The following is a 21,514-nucleotide window of genomic DNA, read 5'->3' as shown; positions in this document are numbered from 1 at the left end:
TCTGACCATGTCCATCCCTTTATGGCCACCATGTACCCATCCTCTGATGGCTACTTCCACCATGTCACAAAGCTCTAATCATTTCAAATTGGTTTCTTGAACATGACAATGAGTTCACTGTACTAAAATGGCCTCCACAGTCACCAGATCTCAACCCAATAGAGCATCTTTGGGATGTGGTGGAACGGGAGATTCGCATCATGGATGTGCAGCCGACAAATCTGCGGCAACTGTGTGATGCCATCATGTCAATATGGACCAAACTCCCTGAGGAATGCTTCCAGCACCTTGTTGAATCTATGCCACGAAGAATTGAGGCAGTTCTGAAGGCAAAAGGGGGTCCAACCCGTTGCTAGCATGGGGTACCTAATAAAGTGGCCGGTGAGTGTATATATATACATACATACATACACTGTATATTATACGCGTGTGTGTACTGTATATATTTTTAATCGCGATTAATCGGTTTGACAGTTTGCATGTGCAAAATCAGTTTTTGAGTGTGTTTTTAGTAATTGTTGGTTTGGTGTGTTTGAGTGCTCATTGTTACAATTACACAGCAAAAGTTCCTGTAATTTATAGATAGATGAATTCGCCTTTGGCTAAGCCCCGCCCCCCTTAGTTACTGTTGCTACGTCCGACAAACAAACTTCATCTGGGCTCCGGTATCAACATGGCTTATGCTGTGACAGCTCTTCCTGCTGAAATTTTATCAAACTTTTATAAAGCAGCAAATGAAGTGTCCGATAGAAGTAGGCAAAAGGGGCTGCAATATACGTTCGAAGGCTATATTCATGACATACAGGTGAAACGCAAGGAACAACAAGGCATCCAAATAGAGGCAAAAGGATACCGGTCACAGTCAAAAAATTAACCACCACATATCGTACTAATGGAGACGGAGGCTGGGACTAACAATATCAAGGAGCAACACTGTTCATGCAAAGCTGGGTAGGTCTCTATTCACTTCTATAATCGTTATTACAAAGCAAACGGACTACGCGAGTATAACGTTGTATTTATTAGCAGCGTGTGCTAGACGACACTCGTCAGGATTTGACTTCGGTTTGGGAAGGGGAAAAAATGGACACCCCCCTCCAACCTCTCTGGGAAACGCGTATCTGTGTTACAAATGCCCCAGGCACAATGTTTAACCATATTTTTGATAAAACTACGACGGAAATAGCCTGCCGAGACCAAAAATATGAGAATATGAGAATTAAAAATTGTGGTTTAAAAATAAACATTCTGTCAGCTAAACATTAAAGGAGAACTCCGGTCAATTTTAACATTGAGCTCATTTTTTTGTACATTTGGAGTGCTGTCAGTACAGACAAAAACGACAAAAATCGGTGTTGCCTACACCGTGTTATCCTTTTTTTTAAAATTCGCACCCTGTTGACTTCGATGGGGCAGGTTCTAAACCTGCTTTTAGCCTCTTAACATCCTTGATTTGTCATTACAAGTGCACAGCCATGTGAGTGGTGTTATTAAGAGTCACCACGGTCAATCTGACTGCAGTAGATGTGAAAGATATGAATAAAAATGATGTTTATTCAGCCAGCTCACATACCCGTATTTACTTCCTGTTTTCGTTCGAAGTCCACAGTAGTCGATTGTCGAGTTCGCGCGCGATCATTGGTAACTAATATAACTAATGATCGCGCGCGCAAACTCGACAATCGACTACTGTGGACTTCGAACGAAAACAGGAAGTAAATACAGGTATGTGAGCTGGCTGAATTAACATCATTTTTATTCATATCTTTCACATTTACTGCAGTCAGATTGACCGTGGTCACTCTTAAGCCTGGCTCACACTACAGGAGTTTTAGGCCGATTTATGCCCGATTTACCCCTCCCGAGAATCGGAGAAAAAATCTTGTCGAGGACCTCGATCGGTTCCGATGTTCGGCACAGATTATCTGGTAATGTGAGGCGTTCACAGATCGAATCTTGCACCTCCCGATCTGCTCTCACACAAATCGGGCTCGCCCCGATCATATCAAACATGTTTGATATGTAAGCTGCCAGTCGGATCACGGCCATTTGACTGGTTATACTGGGATAACAGTCCCCAAAACATCAATCATACACAAGAATAAAGGCATGACATTATATTCATAATAAGAAAACAATTTATTTCCATGCAGCTAGAGTGTCAGGCAACGCGTTATACACGCACTATGAGCCGCGACTGACTGGATGAGCGTCGAGCAAGCGTCTGTAAGCTGCCAGTCGGATCACGGCCATTTGACTGGTTATATTGGAATAACAGTCCCCAAAACATCAATCATACACAAGAATAGATGCGTGACATTACATTCGTAATAAGAAAACAATTTATTTCCATGCAGCGAGAGTGTCAGGCAACGCGTTATACACGCACTATGAGCCGCGACTGACTGGATGAGCGTCGAGCAAGCGTCTGTAAGCTGCCAGTCGGATCACGGCCATTTGACTGGTTATATTGGAATAACAGTCCCCAAAACATCAATCATACACAAGAATAGATGCGTGACATTACATTCGTAATAAGAAAACAATTTATTTCCATGCAGCGAGAGTGTCAGGCAACGCGTTATACACGCACTATGAGCCGCGACTGACTGGATGAGCGTCGAGCAAGCGTCTGTAAGCTGCCAGTCGGATCACGGCCATTTGACTGGTTATATTGGGATAACAGTCCCCAAAACATCAATCATACTAAAGAACATAATCATATCAACAGATTCCTAATAAATGAGCTAGAAAGAGAGGAACACAAAACACAAAAATCAATGGTTTCTGAAACTTGCCAAAGGCAGACTGCCAGACAACTAGCCAGCCACTGACAGGTCACGTGACATGCCAGGCTCAGACTGGCAGCTGCCAGCCAGCCAGCCACTGACAGGTCACGTGACCTGCCAGTGGCGGCTCCTGCCAGCCAGCTGAAGATTGAACCCCTACTGTAATTTTGAGTGACTCAACAGCGCGATATGCGGTATTATCTTCATTTATTTATTTATTGCTAAATAAATAAGTGTTACGCTGTGGTCAGCAGGCACGAAGACGAGTAGCCTACATGTTCAGTAATGAAACCGAAACTAAAAAACCCATAGTAGCCTAAACAAAAGATAATGTCAAATAAGGGTCCACATAATATAATAACAGAACATAAACCTGACAATAAGCTTTTTAGGCCATTGTTATATAACAGTTAGTTTCGATCCTCGAATCTCTCTTTACTAAAGGCTTTCTGCTTATATTTTACCATTTACTCGGCACTCGATCAGTCCAGTTACATTGTTACGCCACTAGGTGGCGACAAGGGACTGTCTTTGAGTGAGTCATTAAACTATTCATTCAACGGAATTGTAAAAAAAAAATGCGGATTCATTCAAATATAGATGTAATGAAACAAGCTGTTAATGGGCAACGCGAAGCTGATGCTTCACTTCATAGAGATCAATGGCATTGATTCATTGTATTGACCAGAGCTGACGCCATTCATTAGAAATAGCCTAGAAAAAGGATGATTTTTTAAAATAATTTTTTTAATTCCCTTTCCTTGGTCACGGCAACCTTTTCACGAATATGACTTGATATGAAGGACAGATATTTTGTTTACATCCACTTTTCTGCTTCCGATCTGCTGCGTGAGATCACGTGAGCGCGTCCTCTGGCACGATAATCTTAATACCATTGTGTAGTGTGTGTGGTGCGCCGCGATTTTCAAATCTTGTAGTGTGAGCATGTTTAAGATTTGAGGGAAGAAAATCTGCAAAGATTCTCCTTAAGTGTGAGCTGCAACCAGATTTCACAATCGGTTAGGATTTTAAAACTCCTGTAGTGTGAGCCAGGCATTAATAACACCACTCACATGGCTGTGCACTTGTAATGACACATTAAGGTTGTTAAGAGGCTAAAAGCAGGTTTAGAACTTGCCCCATTGAAGTCAACAGGGTGCGAATTTAAAAAAAAAGGATAACACGGTGTAGGCAACACCAATTTTTGTCGTTTTTGTCTGTACTGACAGCACTCCAAATGTAAAAAAAAAATGAGCTCAATGTTAAAATTGACCGGAGTTCTCCTTTATGTCAGCTCAACTGTTTACTTCTGAATATTGTAGTTATTCAGGAGTAGTTAGTTGTCAGTAGTTAGTTATATAGTTCAATTTTCCATATTTATAGTGTCATTATGTCAGTATCAGTATTTGCTTTCTACCATGCACAAATAAAAATGTCACTGAACTTTTGCTGTGTAATTGTAACAATAAGCACTCAAACACACCAAACCAACAATTACTAAAAACTCGTACAAAAACTGATTTTGAACGGGCATATCTGTTATTCGCATATCTCTCGAACCGTTAGTCCGACGGATTTCAAACTTAACAGGTGTCTTGCTACGGGCACGAGTAAGTGCAGTGCCGAGTTTGACGTTGTTTGGACTAGAAATGCAAAAGATATCGGTAAATATATCGGTAAAATAAGCACACATTGGCTTTTGCCACTCTAGCCGCTGTCCACTCTGGCTCACACTGCACACTGAGTGTCCACTCCCCAAAATAAACATTCTGACATTAGAGGGTTGTGGTTTAAAAATATCTGAATATTATATTTTATTCACGGCCATCATTTGTAGTAACCTATTCACAAACTGTTTGCTCAAGCGTAGCGTTTTCTCTGAGTTGACTGTGTAGCTGCTCCAGCCAAGGTCTGAACCTCCCCTGAATCGTCGCACTTATTCATTTGTGGATGTTAACTGAATCTGTAAGTCAGCTACACTGTTTAATTCTGAATATTATATCTTATTCTGGTACGCTTAACGTTATCGTTTTCGTTACACAGGAGTTTAGGCTCCTGTGTAATAGTAGCCTAGGCTATTCAGCAACTCAAACATACCAAACCAATAATTACTAAAAACACACAAAAACAGATTTTGCACGGGCATTGCACTAGTTTACTTTAATTTAAAAAAAAATTATGACTTGATTATTAGATTTTTAACAACCACCCAGCAGTTCCCACCATTTGGGAAACCCTACCCTGGAGGACTATGTTCATCTTACTGGCCCGCCTGTTTGAGAAACCTGTCCCACTTTCTAGATAAACACCAGCATGCTAAACAAACTGCATGCATGCTGAATTTTATATTAAATCCAAAAAGTCTCGCAAATCACACTCTGTAAAACAAGCTGCTCTCACCGGAGCATGGCCAAATCAAAACACCACAAAGCATGTTTATGGGCCTTTTAACATGTGAACGAAACCTACAGAGAACTCTCATCAACGGTTGCCTTTTCCCACAGCCATTATTAGCGAGTTTACAAGAATTGTCCCAGTTAATTCACCATGGCAAAGCGGTATGAGAGCGCATAATTACTCAGACTCATTTAGAACTCATTACAGCGGACGAGAAGAGTTTTCGATGGCTGAGATAGCAGGAATGGGACATATTCTCGATTCTACCAATTACATTATTGCTACAGAGGCTCAACAAATATCCATTTTGTGCTGGGCCGGCAGTTCCTGCTGACATAAGAAAAGAAAAACATAGAGCTTCATTACTATAGACCAGCCATTGTGTGCATGGATAAACAAATGCAGCCTGCTACAAAGCTCTCACTGTGGCATGGCAGAGATGCGTCGTGTGGAGAGAGAGAGATGGGGTGCCAGCCAACTGCTCTCTGGCAAGAATTGATAAAATAATAATAATAATCAGGCATCTCATGGCCATAGAAATGATGCCAACTTTTAATAAAACGTAAATTCGTCCTCTGCCCTTTTTTCGGTCAAGTGTGTTCACAGAGGTTTTTATTGGCCATTGTGGACAAATCTCGATTTAAATTCAAAGAGGCAAGATAGTCAATGCATGAACTGACATTTTATTCATATCCAAAATGAGGCGAGGTGAACATTATGGAGCAATAAACACTCATGTAATGTATGTTTCATTAGGAACCCGGAGGGCATGAGTCTCTCGTGCAAATAGTCCAAAACGGAATTATTATTTACTTATTAATAACTTATGACGTTCCAGGAAATCCCTTATATAGACAAAAGGCATCCAGCTATCGCTGTAGCTGAATAAAAAGCATGAACGTTGACTGTGACTAAGATTTATGTGGGTTTTAAGTCATAACTGGTTATTTTAATAACAAAGTATGTGAATAATGCAGTGCTAATTGACATATATATTATATTGTTATAAAGTCTATTTTAACAAATATATAACAAAGATAAAATATATTTTCTGCCTTATTCTGTGATAAAAAGCCTCATTAACTGTTCCATCCTTGATGACTTAATGCACAAGTGTATAAAACCAATTATAAAAAAATACTACATAAACCAACTATAAAATTGTCATTAGAGAAATATAGGGAAAAAAATATAAAATTATTATTATTATTTTATATATATATATATAAATATAAAAAGAAGAAACCTTTCAATCTTTCAATTAGACAAAGGTTAGAATAAACTGGTATCACACATGACTTTTTTGTCCCCCTCACTTCTGAAATGATGGCTACACCCCTGTGGCATCCTAAAGAGGCCCATGGGCAAGCCAAATGGGCAAATGTCTTGAGACAATGCTGAAAAACTAGGATATGGGCATAACTTGTCCTGAAAATTCAATGCACTTTGCAAGGTGCAGGTTGAACTGTATTATGGAACTAAGGTGCAAAGATTTCTTTGAAATATATTGCGACGACCAAAAAAGCGATTAAATTCATCTTACCTGAGCACAGTGTGCCCTTGTGTCGGGCACAGGAAAAGTCATCACACTCGCAGAAGGTGCCGTAGATTTTGCCAAACTCGGACTCGTAGCAAAGGCACTGGTTACAGCTGCATTCTCCGCGGCCGCTGCACACCTGCTTGCCCTCAGCCTCACGGCAGACACTGAGGTGCTGGTAGTCGACCCCACCCTCCTGGCACTCGCAGCGGGCACCCAAGTAGCCGGGCTCACAACGGCACATCCCACAGCTGTAGGTGCCGGCGGAGTGGCAGCGGCTACTGTTGGGATCTGTGTGATACGTGCAGCTGCAATCACAGCGGTAGTCCACAGAGACCTCCAGACGGTCTTTAAAACCAACAGGCCTGATGGTGAAACTCTTCTTGGTGCCTTTCGGAGGACATCCTCGAGCGTCTACAGTTAGGTTGAAGGAAACCTGCAAGAAAACAGACAACTCATTTTCTTGTATTTAAGACAAAATATACACAAAAAAATGACAGGGATGACATCATTTTGTAGGCCAACCTGGAAGTTAGCATCACCCTGGTTCCCTTGACAAAAAGCCAGCAGGATTTTTCCTTTGACTTTTGGATTGCAGAAAATAAGCTCTGTGATCAACTAAAGTTTGATTCTTACATGTTTTGTTCATCAAGATAATCTACACAAATGAACAATGAATGTTGAGGCCTAAATACAATGACCAGAAGTAAAAAGCTGAGGTTGAAATATAAACCAACTACACAATCACTAAGCTTCTGGCAACTCTTTCAATATTTATTTAAAATCAACAAGTTGGAGAGTTCGAGTAAGAACAGCATGAGTATAAACACAACAAGGCTTTAGTGAGTGGCTGTACAGCGAGTTGATGAGCTTGTGCGCTTGGTGTGATAACATTTAAATATTGTCATGTGATGTTCTAGAGAGCCTCTGTAGTACCATTTAGCCACTTGTAAAATAATAATTAAAAAATTCACAAGTGATGCATTTTATATTGTATAATGAAATGAGAAAAAAAATCTTGAACTTGTGTTCACCACAGACTTTATTTCAGGCACTTAACTAAAAACCCATAAAAAAAAAATTTAATTTTGGGATGACCGAAGAAAAGGTTAAAAAATGCTAACTCAAAGGAAGGGGAGTTCTCTTCCTGGTGGCATGCATGACCTTATCTCTGAAGATAAGAGGGTTCAGTAACTGATGTAGATCATAGCGGTCAGATTAATGCTGGACCATCAGATCAGAGAAAAGACAAACTCCACCCTGATGATGACCACCCAGAGGAAGGAAGTCTAGAAGAGGTTTCATCCAAACTAGCCAAGACTTGATCTGCAATCAGTCAATTTCTGGTAAGATGAAACTCATTTCTCAGATTTAGTATTCCACTTGACTGTTTAAGTTTCATACAATTGCACTGGAATTATGCAAGATGCAGTGCAAAAAAAAAAAGCATTTATCAGTTTATCAATTCTTTTCCCAGAAGTGAGAAAACGTCATGTGTGGATCCTCTGGAGCAGAGAACCCGACACCTTTAAAAACATGTAGTCTGGCTGGCCTTTGATTCAGAACCACCCAGGGAAGAGTGCAAGCCCAACATGCTGAGTCTGAACGCTTTGAAGTAGCATTTCAGATCAGTGAGCCCTCCAGACCCGAGAGCTCAAAGCTCAGAGCCGAACACTGGGCCACAGAGGGTCATACTGATGGAGGTAGACTAGAGGCTCACATGTACCCTTAATCACAATGAAAGAACAAAGTTATTTTAATGGAAAAGGGGTTGCTGTAAATTTGATCGCACTGGTTTCTCTACAGCGAAGTAACTTTTGATGGTCCCTTTTGAATATCTGCTAACTCTTTATTGTGATGGTCCTCCAACAGACATTCTACTGACTATAACTTTGCAAGTACATGTCAACTTATTCTAACCCTACCAGTCTACTAGTACTCTAACACTCTAATGAGAGTTAGTAGACATAGGTGCAACGTTACTTAGTCAACAGAATGTGTTAAAGGGACCATCAAAATAAAGTGAAACCAACTCATTTTAGTGTACAAATCAAATAGTGAAAACCTGACAAATGGGAGGCAAGCAAGAAAATGTGCTAATTATTCAAAATTTTTGTACCAAATTCTTACTGACTCTGAAATTGTGCAAGTAATATCAACTGTTGAAAAATCAACGGCATTTTAACATTACATCAAACATAGCAATATTTTATCACAAATTATCCAGCATTGACGTGCTCCTTAAAGACCACGCTGAAAGGCATCACAAAAAAAAGAGGAAAAATTAGGGGTCAGGCAAAGGCACAGAAAGACGACGTTTTTCCTCAATGAGGCAATGACCTGCAGAATTGGATTAAGGAGACATGTGAGTCACAAGAACTCAACAATTAGATGAAGACAGACGGCATAAGAAAACTCCATGAAATCTGTGTAGTTGGGCAGAGGAAGAGGACATATAATTAGGCAATCAATGGCCAAAACTGTATACTGCTTACTAATATAAACGCAAACCAGTCGAAGACTTGGGAAAACACTGGCAATGTTCTACATTTAGTGATGATCCAAGACTAATCCGTGTGTTTGCAGAAGTAGTTTGTGAAAGGCCTAAAGCCAGAGCAGCAGAAGTCCTGAATAGATGTGAATAAACTGAAGCATCAGTCAGAATGGGTTTAATGGTTTTCATAGTCTGACATTCTGTGTCTGAGAATGCAGTAAGAATGCTAAACTGCTAACAGCAGATAATAACATGACTCTTCAGGAAAAAAAAAAATCTATAACTCGACATGAAGTATTCACTGTGCTATAAAACTAAAATATATATTTTTTAATAATGAATTAAAGGGTTAGTTCACCCCAAAATGAAAATTCTGTCAGTAATTACTCACCCTCATGTTGTTCCAACCCCGTAAGACTTTCATTCATCTTCGGAACACAAATTAAGATATTTTTTATTAAATCTGAGAGCTGGATCACTCCTCCATAGGCTTCTTAAGGGATCGAAGCTGGCCGGCCCAAAAGTTATTAAAGACATCGTTAAAATGGTCCGAGTGACTACAGTGGCTCAATCTTAAGTTTATCAAGCGACAAGAATACTTTTTGTGCGCAAAAAACAAACAAAAATAACGACTTTATTTAACTATTCATTTCCTTCTCTGTTGGCCTCGAGATTTCACGTAGTGGAACTGCGCATGGAGCCCATATATGGAGGAGTGATCCAGCTCTCAGATTTAATCAAAAATATCTTAATTTGTGTTCCGAAGATGAACGAAAGTCTTATGGGGTTGGAACAACATGAGGGTGAGTAATTACTGACAGAATTTTAATTTTGGGGTGAACTAACCCTAAAGCACATAATTTCTATGTACTAAACTAAAATTTCATGAAAACCAAAAATATAAAATTAAAAGCCAATTGTAAAAGTTATCAATAAAAACTAAAATTGCATTTAAATATTCTCAACATTCAATTAGGCACATTTAAATACAAAAAAATAACACCTGGATAATCCTAAAATTACATCTCCCGATCACCCTGTTAGGTTTTATTTTATGATTACCAGCTTGATATACATTGTCTACTTACTTATTACTATATAAAATGCATTTAAAAAAAGGCTATTATTATTATACTATTAATATTAGTGTAATAATAAACATAACTACAACTACTTTTCTAAGTGTTTGGATTATATATTTAATATGCATAAGCATTATATATATATATATATATATATATATATGTATGCATGTATAATCAATCAATTTGCACTTTAAAACACAAGAGCCATCACTGCTCCTGACTCTACAAAAACACCCACCACATTCCATAGTGTTCTTGCATCTGCACAACAGTGAGCAAAGCTTTAAAAATCCATGGCAAACAAAGTCTATCCTAAAGTAAACTGATTTTTCCTGGGACACCATCCAGCTTAATATAGGATTAGATCAATGTATTATGTATGGGACATTTTAGTAGTCTCTAGGGGCTTGAATCCACTTCTGTGAAAGGAATCTAAGCTTAACTTTAGAATCTGGGCTACCGCCTCTGTATCTAAGGCCCGTGTTTTTCCACAGCTCCTCGCCCAAAAGAGCTCAGCGCTATTGTGCGAGCCCATTGAAATGCAGCATCCGACTCCTCGGAGGGTTTGGTGGAGGACTGTGAGAGATACAAGGGATTCTGTTTGGGTTGTGCCCCCCTTTCTAAAGGCATGATTGGCACTCGTGGATGAGACAAAAAGATCCCAGCCTATTGGAGCAGCCAGAGAAAATTGGGTTGCTCCATTCATTGTGGTTATTCAGTTGTACCCCTCCACTATTCCTTTTACGCTCCTTCTCAACATTAAATTAGACAGAATGGGAATGGTACAGGAGAAACTGGAGGGTCAGATCACTGCATGGTGTAGAAGTTTTACAATGTCCATTTAATTAAGAATGTATGGGAGATCCAACAATGACAATAAACACCATCCTCTTGTGAACACTGAAAAATAAAAAGCATTCTTTCAGAGTAACCGTTAATTATACAAGCACTGTTGGATACAACATGTGGCCTTGATTGCTTCAGTAATCTGCGTGTTATGATACTGTAAAATTTAGTTACAATAACACTCTGAAAGGGCTCCAAGCAATTTCATCTTTTTCACTCTAAACAAAGAGCGAGTCTGCTGTGGCTGACACTGCATAATGGCATGAGAGTGCGGACAACGGCATGTTATTCAAATCCTGCATGTTATCATTGAGCAAACAACACATCGTCTATACCGCAGGAAGTGCTAAACAATATGCCTGAAAGTGTGTGATTTCAGCCATGTTCCTTGGACCTGCTGAAAACCACTGCGATACCAATTATCTGTAAATGGCCCGAATCTGTGCGTAGGGAGTGTTTGAAATCTTCCTGTCAATGCATTTACTTTTCAAAGTTATTTCTGACTCAAATACTAGATCTTCTGGTGTGAATATGGCCAAATTTATGATTTGAGATAAAAAAAAAAAAAAAAAGTCATGCACTAGAATAAACATTTGACATTCTTTCCATTAACTCTCTGTCACTGTCTTTCACTTCCTTAAAGATAGTGAAAGAAAATATGTTGCTTTCATATCCAGGGCATTATATACAGGTCAACAAAGGCCAAATGGGGAAGAAAAAAACAAGTTTCAAACTGTGTAAACATGATCTGAACATTTAGGAAGATCTCCTTAAGAGTACAACTGCCATCAGTTTAGTAGTACTAGGCAACAGGATATAGCATACAGAATCCTGTGCTCCATCCAAGAGGTATAAATAAGATCTGAGCTCATTGCCACAGACCTCATACACTCAGGTTGTAGACTGAGAGACAGGATCAACTGTGAACCATTTTAAACATTTTTTGTAAAAGGCACAATCATGCTTTGATAAAATATAAAGTACTAACAGTGTCACCAATTTTGAGGTCAGCACACTTGCGGAGGCCGGTCAGGGGCTGGCCGTCTTGGCATGTGGCGGTGAAGGCCAGACTGAGATCTTCAGGATGATCCCACACGCTCAGCTCAACTTTTGACCTGATGTTCTACATGAAAAAATGAAAACAAAAATCAAGCAAATGATCCAAGAAACAAAGCAATCCAACATTCACTAGTAACAGTTTGAAAGGTAATGGAGATGTCCAAGAATTATATACTGCATTTGGTTTCTATAATGCTTTAAAAAGTAAAACCACAAACTTTCAATCATATTCTTGGATCAAATACTATCACTGAACACAACACCAAAATAGATCATATCCATAACAATAATCATAGACTTTGGTATTTTGGCATATTTTGGTGTAAACTGACAGTCAGGAGAGATGAGGAATTGGATCATCTGGGTCAAACCCTAACTTGATATTTGGTCAGTGTTTGTCATCAGTAACAAACTGATTACCGGTATTTAATTTCTTTCCCCCAAGTGTCCAGTGAAACTACTCTACTGTTCAAAAGTTTGGGGTCAGTATGTTTATTCTGTTTTTGAAAGAAGTATCTTATGCTCAACAAGGCTGCATGTATTTAAATATACAGTAAAATACAGTAAAAACTGTAATATTGTGAAATGTTTTTAAAATAACTGATTTCTGTTTCTATACGGTTTAACTAATTTATTCCTGTGAAGGCAAAGCTGAATTTTCAGCATCATTACTCTAGTCTTCAGTTTCACATGATCGTTCAGAAATCATTCTAGTATGATGATTTGCTGCTTAAGAAACATTTCTTATTATTATCATCAATGTTGAAAGCTGTTGTGTTGCTTAATATTTCTGTGGAAACCATGATACTTTTTTCAGGATTCTTTAATGAATAGAGTTCAAAATGTATACTGTTGTAACAGTATAAATGTCTTTACTGCCTTATTTTACCAATTTAATGTGTCCTTGCGGAATACAAGTATATATATATATATTTTTTTAATTGTACTGACTTCAAACTTTTGAACTGTGGTATATGTAGTCTTTCATGTTATTCACTTGATCTTATTTAATTTAAGGTCATATAAAAATGCTAGTGTAAAAATTTCCTCCAATATATAGCTACATAAAAAAAAACAAGCTCTTCAGCCAAAGAACATCTTTCAAGACCATTTCTTGGACAACAGCAGCGATCTTCCAATGCAGCAACAAACACAGAGTATCAGATCTTCACAAGCCAGAAATATCAGACTGCAAAGCTTACTGTGTGAACTAAAGCAAACACATGGACGAGCCCATCAAATGTTCTGCAATGACAAAAACAGGAAATTCCTTACCTTATGTAATCATGTGATCACACAGTGAAGACACAGCAAAAGACCAAAGGTTTTCTAAATAACACTCCACAACATCATCTGTTCTTAATTCAATTTCTAACAATTTATTAGCTGAAAACCAGGGGGAATTAATTCAGTTGCCAATTAAACTGGAATCAATTTACATAGAATACTTTAGGTGAGTGATGGTTATTTATTACTATGCTGTTGTGTTGATAAAACAGTTGCCTGACTCTGAAGTGTGTTGACCACATTGCCTGAAAATGAACCGTGCATTCATAATGGGCCGTCACTATACATCACAGCTTCAACCCTGAACCTTTTAATACACATTCTACACTCTTGAAAGGAAATAAAAGCATGAAGGGGTCAGTCTTGGGGTCACCAAGAGCACATTTTCTTTTATGTGCACCTGCCACCTGTGTTTCAAATAGGACTATAAAGGGGCACAGGATAATGTTTTAGGTTGGAGGTGCTGAATAAATAGTATAAAGAAATAATATATAGATCACATCAACGCCACAAATCCTAGAGCTTGTTTAAATAGATGGAGCATACAGTACATTTTTTACAGAAAATAGTGATACTTACAATCGTAGTGCATCAAGGAATGTATTTGTAATGCGCCATTTTAAAAAAGGGCTATTGAGGTATTTTTGCAAGTTATTAACAAGCCTGCACTGCCACAGGAAATAAACAATGAATAAATAAAAAACACTTGTGCCTACCTTAAAGACTTGCACTCCAATGTGGAGTGCAGCGGAAACCCACCAGTAGATGGCGGCAAGTCACTCGCTGCATCCGAAATCAAATACTTTCCTACAATATAGTATGCGGAAAACAGTACGGCACCAGAGTAGTATATCCGAATGCAGTATTTCACAGTAAGTGAAAAGTCCCCGAATGACCTACAACTTCCGGCGAGATTCTGAAGTGCGCATTTGTTCAACACTTTAATATCCCATGAGGCCACGGGAGAGGATTTATGAGTTCTTTTTTTTTTTTTACTACCCACATTCATACTAGAAAGTACTTTTTTAACAGTCGCGAAGTAAGTTCAAATTCAAATGTAGTTCCTGCTCAGACAGTATGCGATTTCGGAAGCAGCGACTGTCTTAATGAGTCAGTCATTGAGTCAAACTGTGTTGCGTTTATAAACTTACATTGTATGCGTTCACAATTAGCTGAATAATGTTTTTGGAGTCTTGGTCCAAAATTTCCACTGTAGTCCCAGGGATCAACGCAGTGAGATTCTATGGGTAAAAATACATTAAGAACACATTAAACACAAAACAAAAACAGCTCAACATCTATCAATACAGTTTATGAGGAACGAGAGGTACCTTGTAAAGAACATAGTGTCTTTTGGTCACTGCAAAGATGAGGAAAATATTGTTTTCAGCCAGTTTCTCTCCAAGTAGAGCAAGTGAAGGGTAGTCCTGTGGAGAGACGCCACATGTCCATATATCAGTAAGATACATTCAAGCAATCCCTCACTCCCTGCAGCACCCTTTCTGTCAGGAAATCATCGCTCTTCTGATTCCCCTCCACGGTTAGCGTTATCCTTCCCACCCATTTCCTCTGAATACAGCTACAGCATTCTCTGCTAAACTGCCCGAGTATCCAGGGAGTTTGTACTCAATATATTTAACCAATGAACATCGATGTGTTAAGCACATTTGAGTAACGTTTCCTTACAGAACAAGATGGATGCGTAAATATTAAATCCTAGTTTGCAGTAGAAGGCACACACTGCTTTTGTTTGTTTTCCTTCTGTCTGAGCGATCTCTCTCACTCTCAAAACATTCAGCTACTTTGGATGGAGACCAAACTGCTAAACGAGCACCGCATCTGTTCTTGCACTTTGACATAGACGGGGAATAACAATTTATCCAGTTCAAAGCCATAAAAAAAAAAAGTTACGAATTTTCAAGAGACATCACATGGTGAAAGGAGAAGGAAACAATAAGTGTACAAAAGCTTCCCATTAAAACTGAATTATCTGCAATGGCTAGTTTGAAGGATTTGTTATGCTGTTCAGCAAACACAGACCTGCTGAGGTTTTAACCAAGCATTTCAGACAATCATTATGTGTTATCATCAAGCATTTATAGCTGATGGAAGTTAAGGGCAATTAGTTATTAAATGGGTGGTATAATGCCCTTTTCACAAGATGTAAAATAAGTCTTTGATGTGTGTATGTGAAGTTTCAGCTCAAAATACCCCACAGATATTTGTATATAGCATGTTAAAATTGTCACTTTTTGAGGGTTAGCAAAAGGCACCGTTTTTGTGTCTGTCCCTTTAAATGCAAATGAGCTGCTACTTCCGTCACAGAGGGCGGAGCTTCAACAGGTTGTGTCCTTTTACCTCACACAGACATGCACTGAAAATGTTTATGTTCAAACCGTAGTCAGACAATGATGGAGTGACTCAAGAAGAAGTGACATGTAGAAAGACATTCCTGAATGGTTAATTGGAGAATTTATGCAGCTGATGTGTAGTTAACTATCTTCTAGGCATTGATTAGCATATTCTGTCATGATAATCTATAAATCGTGTTCCCGGGGGCGGGGTTTATGTAAATTTTAGGGCTAGTGATGTCACTAACCCGGGAGGAATGTTGTGTAGTCCCTACCAGCCATTTGTTGTAGTCCTTAAAAAAACTATTTCTTTAAAAGCAAATATCTTCCTTTGCTTTGAACTTTGAGCATTGGAACTTTGCAGATGTTGTTTATGCTCAAAAAGCAACATTACACACTAACTAAAGTTAAAAAAGTGAAATCATAATCAACCACCCCTTTAAGTATGTTTAAAGAAAACAAAGCTCATTCAGAGAGTCTGCAGTTCATTTATCCAAAGCAAAACAACATGTAGTCTTCGCATTTGAAGACTGATCATTTGTTTGGTTTTGTGGTGTAAAAGCTTTACCATCTTTGTTGAAGCGCTGTACTCGTTCTTGTCGTTCAGGTGACACTGTCCATCGTGAGGATGCACTAGTCCACCGAGCTTGCCGTCCAAAGCCAAGTGGGGGACGTCATCGGTGGCAAAAACCAGGAGATGATAGGCTTCTTTCCTCCAGCCAATCCTCTCCTGCCACAATGACACCAAACTTCATTTATACCAGCCTATATCTTTTTGCATCTCTATACCATGTTCGTTCAATAATTGTTACACAGTGGATTTTTATTTTAATAATTATTCCAATTAGTTTGTTGTTAGTTGATGGATATAGTTTACAGTTTTATTTATAGTTGATGGATCAGTTCAGTTATATTACAGTTGTCAGAATATGTATCAACATATGGACATTATCAGCGTTTTTTCAAATCAAACACACATACTGTATAAGATCATTTTCCAGAAATACATTCATTTAAAAATAAGTAGTAGTAGTATAAAGTAGTAGATGAAATACATTTGTGAAACATTTTGTTCAATTGTTTCATCATTTATATATATTTTTTATTATGCAAGCAGCTTTTATGGCCTCATATTAATTTAAAGACTAAATAGATACTTTTAAACATTCATGTCAACACAGTGTTAGATTTTGCTGTATTTGGCCTTGTGGGGAGAAGAATTTATTGAAGGTTTGTAGTGTAGCAGTCCTTCAGCAGCGATGTTAGCATGTCGCCCTTCAACAATCTTAACCCAAAGTTTTGTCTGTGAGACAGAACTTTATACATGAAAACAAATGGGCTACACACAATAGAAAACTGTTAGGGCCTCCCACAGGAGATTGATCTACCCTGCAATCTACTCTGAGCAATGCTGTTTCTTTGTCATTCGCACCAATCAGTTTCTGTGGGCCTGTATGGACCATTTGGTTCACACCTTTACAGACACAGATAGAGTTGATTACATCTGAGGCAGAGTTGATTAAATCTAAGGCAGAGTCACAATGTAAATGAATCTTATGAGTGAAAATACAAAATCTTTCAACAGGACCATTTCAATTTCTTTTTCAAAGTTAATTTAAGGCAAAAGGGGGTTTACAATTGGTGATTAGCCACCGTTCTTACACAGTTTTACCTAAAATCTACACAATCTAGCAGACAGCACCTGCTAACTAGTGCTTTAGAAACACATGGCAAATTCAACACTAAACGCAAGATCTCATTAGTCTCACAAACAAATAACACGTATAGCGGATAAATGGGCAAGGCTCTCCTCTTTCATTCAGCGTAAACCGCAGTCTCTTTCTCTCATGCATGCTGTGATTGTGCCTTTCATGGCAAAGCAAATATTTTTACAGCCTATGATGTCAGGCAATATTAGCGTGTCTCTTTTAAGTCTCAGACACACCTGTATCTCTTCTGATAAAACTCTAGACAGCAAAGCTGTCTCCCTATAGGGAGTTGAAGAAGCAGCAAAATGACCAGTCCTGACTGACTGCTTACCTTGCAAACTGCAGCCTGCAGAATGGCATCAAACCCCCCCTCTGGTGCATCCCTGTTACGCGACACCATCTGCTTCTGCACTTCCTCGTTGAAACGATCAACCTTGTCCGTAAGAGACAAGAGGTGACGAAAGCCAAATGTGGGGACACAGTTTGGGAACAACTTATATCTGTAATAAGAGAGGAACGATAAACACCAGGAGCTTAAACAGCAATACTAAAAACATAACTTAAATTAATCCTAATATTGTGCTTTTTGATATCATACTACTATACATTCAAAATTCAGAACAAAAAAACTTCTATAGATTATTTAAATGTACATAATATTAGTATGTTCAAACATAATAAATAGTCTTTAAATTAAATGCATCAAATTAATGAAAATAACACGCCAATGCCATGTCAGGGTTTTTAAATAATATTTGAGGTTTAATAGTTGCAGAACAAGGGACATGATTGTTGACATATTGTCTGTTCCTATGATTTCTGTTGTGGTACAGTGAGCATTCAACAGGGCTGAGTGCATAACCTACATGGCCACTGATGCATGATGGGCTGCAGGCTGCATGGAGTAATAGCTTCTCTGGGACATGTGCTGTACTGGCTTTGCAACCTCAATCTGCTCCGTCACACTTTTCAAAGTCTACCATTATTTTACATTGGATCAGAATGATAACCACCAGTGACAGCAGGATTCTCTTTTAAGGATTATCTGAACTAGATTAAGTTTTGACTTTTGAGTGTGACATAAGACTTTGGATAAGTCCAAAATTGTGACATGCCAAGGGCTTTTGAATTTCCAATGATGCACTTTTCTCCAAGACAAGGCTACGCTAAAGCAGGGCTATTTTTAGTAATACAAGATAAATAAATGAAGACATATTCACTTCCCCAGATGAGAAAGTGTCTCCAAACTGTTCTCACTAACGAGTAGCTGTTCCTTCCATTCAGTTTCTTTCATTGCATAACAAAGGGAAAGCCAATCCCAAACCTGTTTACAGCTCATCACAGATCTGTAAGAGACGTCTCTTACCCATTGCATGGGTTGTCCTGGTACTTGGGGGCTGTGTAGGAGAAGGGTGAGATGTTCTTATCCACAAAAGAGCCAAAACCAAGGCGGAAGTTACTAGTGAGCTTCCTCATTTCCTCAGCCAGTTTGGTGCCCAGGTTGCGGATTGTGTCCAGATCGTCCTTCATTGAGAGTGAGAGGTCCATCAGGTAGTACAAATCAACAGGGTAGTCTTCCACAGGGCGCACTTGTACCTCAAAGGAAATCTTGTCACCTGAAGAATGGAAGTAGGAGTCACTACATTAACAGACCATATAAATTGATCTACAAATACATTTTATTTCATTCTTTTTCTCCTCTAAATCTATCAGCAGAATAGATGCATACCAGGCCTTAAGCTGAGAGAGATCTTCTGTGGGTATATCTGGATGACATCATACTGGGTCACCCCAGAACCTTTGGAGCTCAGGGGTTTGCTCAGCAACAGAGAGCTGCCACTCCTGGGATTCTCTATAAAAGGAGCATCACATCCTCTTTTCAGTAAGTTCTGGCTAAAGTCACATCGTGAGGTGAGAGTTCTGGCCTGTCCAAAGTCCTGAATCAGGGAAAAAGAAAGATCACGGTCTAAGCAATGTAAGGAAACCATTAAATAAATGAGCAAACCCACAAATGCAGGGTCTTAGTAACCTGTCGACAGTTCAATTAAGTGCATTAAAATTAATAAAGCAATGGCTTGTCTGCCTACCCAGACGACATTTGAATGAGTCTATGATGCCTATAACACCGTCTAGGTAGGCAGCTCAGTAGTTTGAGAGTGAGACACACAGCCACACTCAAAAATTAAGTGTCAGCCAATGTGTGGCAGGAATGTGGGCGCACGCACCTCTTGCGCGCACCAGGCGCAGCTCGGGTGAATGAGGAAACATTCTTCACAAGATGAGGCGCTGCCGCTCATGCAAACATTAAGACCTAGCGGGAAAAAGAGAGTCCAATTCAAGTCAAACAGGAATTTTGAATCTGCGCATAATTCAGACTCTATCATCTAGACACTTACAACTGAGGACTAGATACAAACAAGAGAAGCATCGCAATAAAGACACGGAATTGCTCAGAAAAGTAACTATGACAAACCGACCCCTCGTTAACATAATGGAGAAATAAAAACAAAAATAAATGAAATGATAAATAAACAAATAAATGCAATTAATTATTACAGAAACTATTGAGTAAAAAAAAAAAAAAAAAAAACATTTACATGTATTTATTATTTACTTTCACAAAATTCAGTTTCTTTACTCGCATTTACTAATCTGATTAAATTATTTTTCGTATTTGGTCCTGCAGATTAGAAATGCAAGTTTATTTTTTATCTCAACGATAGTCCCTTTGAGTTAAATACCGACGACATTGTGCTTTCACTAAACACTTACCATTGACGCTGTGAATAAACATTTCCAAGACCATGTAAACTAGAAGAGCCGGGTGACGTGTAAATGGGCAAAGTTTCCACATTATTCCTTGCAAAATCAAAACCCCGTTCAACATCAAAAGAGATTTTGTCCAATTGTATAAAAAGATTGTATTATTTTATATAGTGAGTGGCTGAGATCTTCTTTTTGTCCATCCTCTCCACATCACAGCGGCACATCCATGACTGAAGTTAGCGTCCAGTGCAGAGAACTGCATTGGTAAACACATGAGTAATTAACGTGAAAGTCCGAGCGGCGTCTGAACAATAATCCACATTCGAAGTTATTTGGTTACTGTCGCGCTCTGTCTGAGGTCCACTGCAATAATTCAGCCTGCACTGCATCCATTACTGGCTTTCAAATCTTCAGTCGCAAGAACATTTAAACTTCGTGAACATGCCGTTTTTTATCCATCCTCCGGTTGTTTTCGGCGTGAAAGTTCAGTAGTCGAGTGCCTGCCGCGTCCCTGACATTAAAACTCCGCCCATGGGAAACCAGACAGGACTTAGCTTCCCCCCCCCCAATCAGTTTTCATACAAGTCCCGCCCTCTGCAACTGCGATTGGCTAGTAGGGGCGACTTCCAAGCATGCTCCGATTGGACAGTTAACAGGTCATTCAAAAGTAGTTACCAATCAGGCGAAGGACGGCGATAGTCATGTATGAGGGGGGAAAACCTTTATTATAGACTTTTTTTTTTTTGTAGCAAATTAGAATTAGCTCTTAAACCTAAATCAACCAATCTCACTTTAAACTGATAAATCATGAAACTTAATATATTTTTGATAGGTCAGTAGTATATTAAATACAGAAGTCCTTTAAGATCTGGCTTGGAAAGTTCATCCAGTGGAGTCAGCAGTCATGTGACCATCACTAATTACATCGCCACCTGTCCTACACTGAGAGCTGTGGAAGTGGTATTAGGTAGCTCAAATAATATAAGGTTGTTCTGGTTTTCCCCGAGCTGACAGGAGTGATAAAAAGAGTTCCTTCACCACTGGCCATTTTTACAATTGCAAAAGGGCCTTGACCTGGCTTAAAATGTTCAAACTTAAATAGTGTAGCTTTAGACTTGGCCTGTTTTTGCACTAATCAAACCATTAAAGAATGCACAGGAAAGCAGTTTTATTTAAGAAACACAAGGAAACTTA

General features: G+C 38.9%; 1 protein-coding gene across 2 annotated transcripts in view; it reads right to left on the bottom strand.

Annotated features, from left to right (window-relative positions):
- Positions 1–20,840, bottom strand: part of itgb5 (integrin, beta 5) — a 42,435-nt gene extending 21,595 nt beyond the window's left edge. Inside the window, exons 1-11 of one of the 2 annotated variants that reach the window (XM_056251885.1) lie at positions 20,492–20,840; positions 20,327–20,418; positions 19,780–19,865; positions 19,284–19,491; positions 18,921–19,170; positions 17,886–18,054; positions 16,414–16,575; positions 14,826–14,921; positions 14,646–14,735; positions 12,137–12,271; positions 6,730–7,159 (exon numbers count right to left, since the gene is read on the bottom strand). In XM_056251885.1, coding sequence (XP_056107860.1) covers positions 6,730–7,159; positions 12,137–12,271; positions 14,646–14,735; positions 14,826–14,921; positions 16,414–16,575; positions 17,886–18,054; positions 18,921–19,170; positions 19,284–19,491; positions 19,780–19,865; positions 20,327–20,418; positions 20,492–20,544 — 1,771 coding nt within the window. In that variant the 5' untranslated portion in view covers positions 20,545–20,840. Of the gene's footprint in view, positions 1–6,729; positions 7,160–12,136; positions 12,272–14,645; positions 14,736–14,825; positions 14,922–16,413; positions 16,576–17,885; positions 18,055–18,920; positions 19,171–19,283; positions 19,492–19,779; positions 19,866–20,326 lie in introns of both variants that reach the window. The other variant, XM_056251884.1, reaches the window with a different exon arrangement.
- Between the last annotated feature and the right edge of the window lie 674 nt (positions 20,841–21,514).

The sequence above is a fragment of the Rhinichthys klamathensis genome, unplaced genomic scaffold (assembly GCF_029890125.1).
Source record: "Rhinichthys klamathensis goyatoka isolate OS25496 unplaced genomic scaffold, OSU_Roscu_1.1 h1tg000090l_1, whole genome shotgun sequence".
In the NCBI taxonomy this organism is placed as follows: Eukaryota; Metazoa; Chordata; class Actinopteri; order Cypriniformes; family Leuciscidae; genus Rhinichthys; species Rhinichthys klamathensis.
Note: the sequence above shows the minus strand (reverse complement) of the source record. Positions and strands in the feature narration are given on the sequence as shown.